The sequence below is a fragment of the Pongo abelii genome, chromosome 6 (genome assembly GCF_028885655.2).
Source record: "Pongo abelii isolate AG06213 chromosome 6, NHGRI_mPonAbe1-v2.0_pri, whole genome shotgun sequence".
Lineage (NCBI taxonomy): Eukaryota > Metazoa > Chordata > Mammalia > Primates > Hominidae > Pongo > Pongo abelii.
This window is the reverse complement of record NC_071991.2, coordinates 9909967-9919887: the sequence shown is the minus strand read 5'-3', so window position 1 is coordinate 9919887 and position 9921 is coordinate 9909967. Positions and strand designations below refer to the sequence as shown.

General features: G+C 52.8%; 1 protein-coding gene across 2 annotated transcripts; it reads left to right on the top strand.

The window, feature by feature from the left end:
• Nucleotides 1-154: 154 nt before the first annotated feature.
• GAL3ST4 (galactose-3-O-sulfotransferase 4) lies at nucleotides 155-9862 on the top strand. Of its 2 annotated transcripts, XM_002817748.6 has the most exons (4): nucleotides 155-908; nucleotides 2144-2456; nucleotides 2624-2927; nucleotides 8150-9862. In XM_002817748.6, the coding sequence occupies exons 2-4, from the start codon at nucleotides 2332-2334 to the stop codon at nucleotides 9179-9181; spliced, it is 1461 nt and encodes a 486-aa protein (XP_002817794.4). In that variant the 5' UTR covers nucleotides 155-908; nucleotides 2144-2331; the 3' UTR covers nucleotides 9182-9862. The 2 variants fall into 2 exon arrangements, with proteins under 2 accessions (XP_002817794.4, XP_054416212.1); XM_054560237.2 differs by having other exon boundaries at nucleotides 155-2456.
• Nucleotides 9863-9921: the final 59 nt, after the last annotated feature.

Genomic DNA, 9921 nt, shown 5'->3' with positions numbered 1-9921 from the left:
CAAATTGCCCACCCTCTGGGCCTCTGAGCATCTTCGTTTGTATAACAGGGAGAATTGTGGGGACCAAATAGAATCTGTGTGAAAAACCACCCTGTCACCTGCAAAATGCTCTTTGAACATGAGGCTTTTTTTTTTTTTTTTTTTTTTTTTTTTTCAGATAGAGTCTCGCTCTTGTCTCGAGGGTGGAGTGCAATGGCGCAATCTCAGTTCACTGCAACCTCTGCCTCCCCAGTTCAAACAATTCTCCTGCCTCAGCCTCCTGAGTAGCTGCGATTACAGGCGCCTGCCACCACACTCAGCTAATTTTTGTATTTTTAGTAGAGACAGGGTTTCACCATGTTGGCCAGGCTGATCGCGAACTCCTGACCTCAAGCGATCCACCAGCCTCAGCCTCCCAAAGTGCTGGGATTACAGGCGTGAGCCACCGCGCCCAGCCACGAGGCATTATTAAGGTGACCACACCACTGCCCCCTGCCTTCAGGATGGGAGGCCTTGTTCTCTGAGCGTCAGTCTCTGGCTACCTTGCCACGTCCTTGACAATGTCTGCTTTCAAATATCACTTTCTCCTTCCTTCCTTCTTTCCGCCGCCTGAATGAATCTTTTGTTCTGTGGCAAGCCGAGAGAAAATGGAAAGATTGATTCCCAAGTGTGAAAGGGGGGTGGAAGTGGTGTCTTCCAAGAGGAGTCTGGGTGCCCTGCCGGAGAGGGGAAGATGCAGCGGGGGAGAGACCTAGAACCGCGATCAAAGCTGCAGCAGCTGCTGGGGCTGGCGGGACAAAGGGAGGAGGGAGGAGCCTGGGCGCTGAGAAAGTTCTTGGGGAAAGTTGAGCTGAGCCAAGAGTCGGGCGGTGGCTGGGATGGGCGGGAGGGCCCGGCCCGATTTCCCTTGCTGCTCCCCTTGTGGCCTGGTGAGTGGGAAGTGAAACCAAGGATAGGACCAGTGGAGGGACCCTCTAATTTATGGGAGGAGACATGAGGGGTTCATGGAACCCCAGCGGGAGCAACTGACTGGGCAGTCACCAAAGCTGGAGGGGACAGAGGGCTGGGATCTCCAATCATGGGAAGGGAGAGATGGATGGAAGGAAATGAAGAACTCTGGACAGGGGAGACGCGACTAGACCCCAGGGGCTGTGATGGGGAGGGAATTGGGGAGTGATGGCAGAGAAGGCAGGTCTCCGGGAGTAAAAGTGTGGCTTCTCTCTGCTTGGGGTTACCCCTGGCTCATCAGAGCAGGGAGCTGTCGGGGCTTGTTGGAGGGGCCGTGGTCCCTGATCGCGAGTTGTAATCTGAAGGGGCGGGGTTGGACTCCCGGTTGATTAGGAAGCTCGGGCTTCAGAAGGAACTCTGCAGTTAGTGTTTGCGCCTTTCTCCGTATCTTTGTGTCATAGTCTCTCTGTCCCTCTCTCTCTCTCTCTCTCTCTCTTTCTCTCTCTCTCTCTCTCTGTCTCCCTCTCCAGCCCCACCCTTTCAGTCTCCTCCGGGTGCACTGATAAGGTTGGAAAGTGGAATGGTAAGTCCAGGGATCTGGGCTTCATAAGTAGCCACACGTCTCCCCCAGCCCCTGTCACACATGGGGGTCTGCCCCGTGCTGAGACAGAGAAAAAAGAGGTGCGGGAATTTATAACCCAATGGCTCTTACCCATTGCAGTGCCACTCCTGGAAGTCCAACCTCCCTTCCTCCTGCCTGGGTTCATCCACCTGTGTCCTGTCTGATCCTCATTCCCACTGTATGGCTTCCCTTCCTGGTCCCAGGATAGGGCTCTTCATCCCCATCTGTGACAGCCAGAGGGGCTCAGGAGGAAACCAGGTTCCCGACCATGGTCTGACCTGACTGTGTTAATGAGCTGATTGATCTGATCTCTCTCTTGCTGGCTGTTTCATTCATGAGCTGGGGCTTTTTCTCTCCTTCCCTTCTAAGTCCCCGAGGCTCAGGGACAACTGTAGGTGGGGCGCTGGGGGAACTGGAGATAAGAAAGTGATAGAGCAGAGAGAGTAGCTGTGGGGCCACCTAGGAGAGTCTGGGTGTAGACAACATCCCCAGCCACTCCCCTTCCCTGAACCAGGTCTCAGCTGCAGCAGGAGAGAAGGCTGCCTCTGCCTCTCTCCTTAGACATCCCTTCTTCCCCCCTCATTTCCCTTCTAGACGCTGACAGAGGCAAAAATCTGCTAACTCAGGGGGCAGACTCAACCAAGACTGCCAGCAGGCCTGGGGAATGACCCCCCGATCTCCAACCAGCGCCTTCCGCAGCTGCACGGCTGTCTCCAGCTGTCTCTGCCCCTGTTCCTGGACCTGGCTCCATCCCTCTGTCACCTCACCCTTCCCTGTGCCACATGGGCCCTCTCTCTCCTGCCAGGACGCTGCGGCTCTGGGGACCTCGGAGCCTGGGGGTGGCTCTGGGAGTCTTCATGACCATTGGCTTTGCACTCCAGCTCTTGGGAGGGCCCTTCCAGAGGAGGTGAGTTCCCACTTTGCCCCAACTCCTTCTAGATGCCCCGCACTTGCTCTTCCCCATCCCACCTGGGGCTGGTGAGACTCCTGGGGACTCAGAAGCCTCCATGCCCTCTGTCCCTTCTACCCATTTGCTGCTGAGGAACAGGACACTCCCCCTCCGTCTCTTCCCAGGCTACCCGGGCTACAGCTCCGACAGCCCTCAGCCCCATCCCTACGACCAGCCCTTCCGTTCTGCCCACCCCGGCAGCGACTGGTGTTCCTGAAGACGCATAAATCTGGGAGCAGCTCTGTGCTGAGCCTGCTTCACCGCTACGGGGACCGGCACGGGCTGCGCTTCGCCCTCCCTGCCCGCTACCAGTTTGGCTACCCAAAGCTCTTCCAGGCCTCTAGGGTAAAAGGCTACCGCCCCCAGGGTGGAGGCACCCAGCTCCCCTTCCACATCCTCTGTCACCACATGAGGTTCAACCTGAAAGAGGTAAGGAGTGTCGGAGGGGTGGGAGGGACCAGAAACAGATGGGCTCAGGCTGACACCACCAAGGGAGGGGGCCCAGACCTGGGGGCTCCCCAGGCATCATCTCATCCTAAAGTTGGACATCGGGGTCACAAAGGTGGGGCTCCCTGCCATCCTCTCTACAGGTGCCCCTTCCCCAGTAGTTTCTGGGAGCCCAAGTCCTCCTCTCTCCTTTCTCTCTCTGGCGCTTACTCCAGTCTCTCTCTTTCACCAATGTATTTCCCTGGCATCAGTGCCTTCCCAACTCTGAGCCCCCAACTCTCCCTCCAGGTGCCCGGTGCCCCTTACCCTTCTTTTTTTAAATTATTTTTTGGAAGACAGGGTCTTACTCTGTCACCCAGGCTGGAGTGCAGTGGCACAATCATAGCTCACTGCAGCCTTGACTTCCCAGGCTCAAGTGATCCTCCCACCTCAGCCTCCTGAGTAGCTATGGCTAAGGCATGTGCCACTACACGTGGCTACTTTTTAATTTTTTGTAGAGACGGGGTCTTGCTGTGTTGCCCAGGCTGATCTCAAACCCCTGGGCTTAAATAAATAAGTAAATACTCCTGGGCTCAAGTGATCTGCTCACCTTGACCTCCCAAAGGGTTGGGATTACAGGAGTGAGCTTGCCCAGCCTGTGTGTGTGTGTGTGTGTGTGTGTGTGTGTGTGTGTGTGTGTGTGTGTGTGTGAGACAGGGTCTCACTCTGTCATCCAGGCTGGAACGCAGTGGTGCAATTATAGTTCACTGTAAACTCAAACTCCTGGGCTCAAGCGATCCTCTCACCTCAGCCTCCCAACTAGCTGGGACTACAGGTGCACACCACCACACCTGGCTTTTTTTTTATTTTTTAATTTTTTGTAGAGATGGAGTCTCACTATGTTGCCCAGGCTGGCCTCAAACGATCCTCCCACCTCAGCCTTGCAAGTACCTAGGACAACACACCCCTTCCCTTTCTTAGCCTCCCTTCCACTGTCACACCAGGGCCCCACCTCCCCCACTGAGTTCTGACTTGTCTTCTTCAACCCCCTCACATTTTGAGGATCAGCTGTATGTTTAGCCTGGGGCTAAGCCCAGCACTTTGGGAGACCAAGGTGGGCAGATCACCTGAGGTCAGAAGTTCGAGACCAGCCTGGCCAACATGGTGAAACCCTGTCTCTACTAAAAATACAAAAATTAGCCAGGCGTGGTGGCACACGCCTGTAATCCCAGCTACTCGGGAGGCTGAAGCAGGAGAATTGCTTGAACCCAGGAGGCAGAGGTTGCAGTGAGCCGAGATCATGCCACTGCACTCCAGCCTGGGCAACAGAGCGAGACTCCATTTCACAAAAGAAAAAAAATGGCCGGGCACGGTGGCTTACGCCTGTAATCCCAGCACTTTGGGAGGCCAAGGTGGGCGGATCACAAGGTCAGGAGATCGAGACCATCCTGGCTAACACAGTGAAACCCTGTTTCTACTAAAAATACAAAAAATTAGCCGGGTGTGGTGGCAGGTGCCTGTAGTCCCAGCTACTCAGGAGGCTAAGGCAGGAAAATGGCATGAACCTGGGAGGCGGAGCTTGCAGTGAGCTGAGATCGTGCCACTGCACTCCAGCCTGGGTGACAGAGTGAGACTCTGTCTCAAAAAAAAAAAAAAAAAAAAAAACAGGAAAGAAAGATAAATAAATAAAATTGAAAATTAAAGTGGCAGAGCTGGAAGTTGAGCCCAGGTCCCTGCACTCCAAAGTTGAGGCTTCTTCCGAGGCTTGTGCATGTGTTTGTATCTGGAATGGTGAGAAGAGTATTCACTAAAGAGGTGACGCTTTCGGGAGAGGGGGGTTTATTTTACTTTATTATTTAATTTTTATTTATTTATTTATTTTGAGACAGAGTCTTGCTCTTTCCCCTGGGCTGGAGTGCAGTGGCACGATCTCAGCTCACTGCAACCTCTGCCTCCCAAGTAGCTGGGAATACAGGCACCTGCCACCAGGCCTAGCTAATTTTTGTACTTTTAGTAGAGACAGGGTTTCGCCATGTTAACCAGGCTGGTCTCAAACTCTTGACCTCAAGTGATCCGCCCACCTCAGCCTCCCAAAGTGCTGGGATTCCAGGTGTGAGCCACTGTGCCCAGCTGAGAGCGGGGGGTTTTAAAGGAAAAGGTGGATGTGGCTTGTGGTAAGGACAGCATGAGGCATTCTTAGAGGGAGCAAAACACCAGCAAGGACATGGTGGGGTGCACGTGTGTGTGTGCATGTAAGAGGGAGAACATCTGTACTGGGGGTGGAAGTTCCGCAGGGGCTGCAAAGTCACCCTTGTCGAAGCTGGAGCTGGAGAAACCAGCTGAGGACATGGGCGTGCTCTGATGGGCAGCGAAAGGCCACTGTCAGGAGTGAGGCAATGACAGTGACCTTTGAGGTAGGTTTCTCCAGAGGCTAGGATGATGGCCTTCACTGACGCCACCATTCACTGAATACCTACCATGTTCCAGACACTTGCACATTCTTCCAGGTAAGTGTTACCCAGTTACTCAGATTTCTAGATGGAGGAATGATGGCTCTGAGACCTTCAATAACCTGCCCAAAGTCACAGAATTAGTAAATGGCAGAGTGGAATTTTATTCCGGGTCCAGATGCCAAAGACTGTTTTCTTCACTTTCCCCTCTGCCTTCAAAGAGACCTGCAGGGCCAGGCATGGTGGCTCATGCCTGTGATCCGAGTGCCTTTGGATGCTGAGGTGGGAGGATTACTTGAGCCCAGGAGTTCAAGGCCAATCTGGGCAACATAGCAAGACCCCGTCCCTACAAAAAAATTAAAAATTAACAGGGCATGTTGGTGTGTGCCTGTAGTCCCAGCTACTCAGGAGGCTGAAATTGGGGAATCCCTTGAGCCCGAGTTTTCAAGGCTGCAGTGAGCTATGATATGCTGCCTAGGTGACAGAGCAAGGAGACACTGTCTCTTAAAAAATAGTAAGAAGAAAATAAACACTGAAAAGCTAAGATACTCATTTCCTGTCCTCCCCCTCAAAAAAAAAAAAAAAAAAAAAAAAAGAGAGTTCACAGGCTGCTATTCAGGTGTGCCATATTTGCAAAGCCGATTGAGGAACACCATGACAGACAGAAGTCAGATTCAATGATGGAAGTCATTTTTGGAGGCAGAAACCCTTCAAGGAGACCAGGAGCTAGGTTCTGACCGCATCAGCCTGCAGGGCTGCGTTAGGGTGTGGTGCAGCCTGATCTCCACCTTCATTCTTGCAGAGCGGTGTAGTCACATGTCCCAGCCCTCAGGGCAGCATCCTACCAGGCAGCCGTGGCTTCCCAGTGCCCCGGCCCAGGGTGTCTTTTGTCCTCTGGGATGCCCAGGAGCCCCTGAAGTTCTTTACCCCTCAGCCATTCTGGGCCTGGCCTGCCCACCTGCTGCCTATGCCCGAGATAGCATTATAGTTGCTCCTTTGCTGCCAGTGATGCCCCCTCCCAGGCACTCAACAGGTTTTTGCTGGAGAAATGAGTACAAAGGTTGGTTCCTAGAGGTTTTACTGACCAAGGCAGACAGAAATGCCCAAGGAAATTAATGTTCTCCAGGAGTTTCCTATCCTCCAGGTTTCCGTCCCTCCCTTCTTTCTTTTTTTTCCCTTCCTTTTCCTCCCCTCCCCTCCCCTTTAAAATTAGTGTCCGGCTAATTTTTAAGTTTCTGGGATACATGTGCAGAATATGCAGGTTTGTTACACAGGTATACATGTGCCACGGTGGTTTGCTGCACCTATCAACCTGTCATCTAGGTTTTAAGCCTTGCATGCATTAGGCATTCATCCTAATGCTGTCTCTCTTCCTTTGCCCCAACCCCCTGACAAGCCTCTCCCTTCCCCCCCTCCCCCTCCCCTTCCCCCCTCCCCTCCCCTCCTCTTCCCTTCCCTCCTTCCCCTTCTCGCTCTGGCTGCTTTTTTTTTTTTTTTTTTTTGAGACAGAGTCTCACTTTGTCGCCCAGGCTGGAGTGCAGTGCCGCGATCTCGGCTCACTGCAACCTCTACCACCCAGCTTCAAGCGATTCTCTTGCCTCAGCCTCCCGAGTAGCTGGGATTACAGGCACCTGCCACCGCGCCCGGCTAATTTTTATAGTTTTAGTAGAGACGGGGTTTCACCATCTTGGCCAGGCTGGTCTTGAACTCCTGACCTTGTGATCCACCCACCTCAGCCTCCCAAAGTGCTGGGATTACAGGTGTGAGTCACTGCACCCGGCCCCTTTCTTTCAAGGCAGGGTCTTGCTGTGTTGCTCAGGCTTGTCTTGAACTCCTGGGCTCAAGCAATCCTACCACCTCAGCCTCTTGAGTAGCTGGGACTACAGATGTGCACCAGGATACCCTGCTAATTTATTTTTATTTTTATTTTAAGTTCTGGGATACATGTGCAGAACATGCAGGTTTGTTACATAGGTACACATGCGCCCTGGTGGTTTGCTGCACTGATCAACACATCATCTAGGTTTTAAGCCCTGCATGCATTAGGTATTCGTCCTAATGCTCTCCCTCCCCTTGCTCCCCACCCCGACAGGCCCCAGTGTGTGATGTTCCCCTCCCTGTGTCCATGTGTTCTCACTGTTCAACTCCCACTTACTTATGAGTGAGAACACGTGGTGTTTGGTTTTCTGTTCCCGTGTTAGTTTGCTGGAGTAGGTTAGTTTGCTGAGCATGATGATGGCGTCCAGCTTCATCCACGCACCTGCAAAGGACATTATCTCATTCTTTTCTATGGCTGCACAGTATTCCATGGTGTATATGTGCCACATTTTCTTTATCCAGTCTATCATTGATTGCCCTGCTAATTTTTTTAGTTTTATTTTTGTAGAGACAGGGTCTCGCTCTGTTGCCCAGGCTGGTCTTGGCAACATAGCAATGCTTAAGCCATCCTACTGCCTCAGCCTCCCAAGTAGCTGGGACTACAGGCACACAAAACATGCCTGGCTCCATGCTCCAGGTTTCTTCGTATGTTTTATCTCATGTATCTTTCATAATCACTTGGGAAAGTATGATTATCCCCATTTGCAGATAAGCAAATTGAGTTTCAGAGATGTTAAGTAACTTACCACACAGCAGGTGATGGAAGCTGGGGATTCCTAGCAGAGCTGGGAGAAGGAGGTTTGAGGAGACTGGGTCAGTGGACACATGGCTTGTGCATACTTATGCATACCTTCTCCCCAGCCCAGTTCTCTCTCTTCTGTCTTCCCTCCTCTGCAGGTACTTCAGGTCATGCCTTCTGACAGCTTCTTTTTTTCCATTGTCCGAGACCCAGCGGCTCTGGCTCGCTCTGCCTTCTCCTACTATAAATCCACCTCATCAGCCTTCCGCAAGTCACCATCCTTGGCTGCCTTCCTGGCCAATCCTCGAGCCTTCTACAGGCCTGGGGCCCGTGGGGACCACTACGCTCGCAACTTACTATGGTTTGACTTTGGCCTGCCCTTTCCCCCCGAGAAGAGGGCCAAGAGAGGGAATATTCATCCCCCCAGAGACCCCAACCCCCCACAGCTGCGGGTCTTGCCTTCTGGTGCTGGCCCTCGAGCCCAAACCCTCAATCTCAATGCCCTCATCCATCCTGTTTCCACTGTTACTGATCATCGCAGCCAGATATCAAGCCCTGCCTCTTTCGATTTGGGGTCTTCATCCTTCATCCAGTGGAGTCTGGCCTGGCTGGACTCTGTCTTTGACCTGGTCATGGTGGCTGAGTACTTCGATGAGTCATTGGTTCTGCTGGCAGATGCCCTGTGCTGGGGTCTAGATGACGTGGTGGGCTTCATGCACAATGCCCAGGCTGGACGTAAGCAGGGCCTCAGCACTGTCAGCAACAGTGGACTGACTGCGGAGGACCGGCAGCTGACTGCACGGGCCCGAGCCTGGAACAACCTGGACTGGGCTCTCTATGACCACTTCAACCGCAGTCTCTGGGCACGGATAGAGAAATACGGCCAGCGCCGGCTGCAGACAGCTGTGGCCAAGCTCCGGGCTCGCCGAGAGGCCCTAGCGAAACATTGTCTGGTAGGGGGTGAGGCTTCTGACCCCAAATACATCACTGATCGCCGGTTCCGCCCCTTCCAGTTTGGGTCAGCTAAGGTTTTGGGCTATATACTTCGGAGTGGATTGAGCCCCCAAGACCAAGAGGAGTGTGAGCGCCTAGCTACCCCTGAGCTCCAGTACAAGGACAAGCTGGATGCCAAGCAGTTCCCCACTACCATCTCACTGCCCCTCAAGACTTCAAGGCCACTCTCCCCATAAACATCAGACTACAGATTTAGGTGGAAGAGCTTCCATGTTTGAAGGGCACATGTGATGAGTGGGGGGCAGCAAGATGCCATTTCTACATCTCCCAGAAGGGATGAGTCTTTGTCCTGATACAAGCCCCCTCTTCGCTGGGCTCCCAGCAGTGCTTCCCTCCTCCACCCTCCACTCATTTTGTTCTTTCCCCCCAACTTTTTTTTTTTTTTTGAAACTGAGTCTCGCTCTGTCCCCAAGGCTGGAGTGCAGTGGCATGATCTCGGCTCACTGCAACCTTTGCCTCCCAGGTTCAAGCGATTCTCCTGCCTCAGCCTCCTAGGATTACAGATGCATGCCACCATACCCGGCTAATTTTTATATTTTTAGTAGAGATAGGGATTCAACACGTTGGTCAGGCTGGTCTTGAACTCCTCACCTCAGGTAATCCACATGCCTCTGCCTCCCAAAGTGCTGCCATTACAGGCGTGAGCCATTAGGCCTGACCTTCCCTTCCCCTTTCCTGCCCCAAGGCAGATCCACATCACCAAAGCTCCCTAGAGAGGCAAAAGATGGAGTGAGCCACAGAAAGTTTGGGGCGTGGTGAGTTGGAATGATACGTCCATTTCTCTACGAAATATTTGCTACTAGACTGTTCATTTCTCTCTGAAATGTTTGTTGAATGAATAAATAATTTGAAACTTCTACTTGATTTATGGAGGGTGGAAAGGGGAAGAGGGATGGAGAATCTTCCTGGGAGAAGT

Bases quoted from the DNA above. Each gene is read 5' to 3' on its own strand.
- GAL3ST4 (XM_002817748.6), top strand. From the start codon at position 2,332: ATGGGCCCTCTCTCTCCTGCCAGGACGCTGCGGCTCTGGGGACCTCGG. The intron at 2,457-2,623 runs GTGAGTTCCCAC...GTCTCTTCCCAG, and splicing joins GGAGGGCCCTTCCAGAGGAG to GCTACCCGGGCTACAGCTCC. The intron at 2,928-8,149 runs GTAAGGAGTGTC...CCTCCTCTGCAG, and splicing joins TGAGGTTCAACCTGAAAGAG to GTACTTCAGGTCATGCCTTC.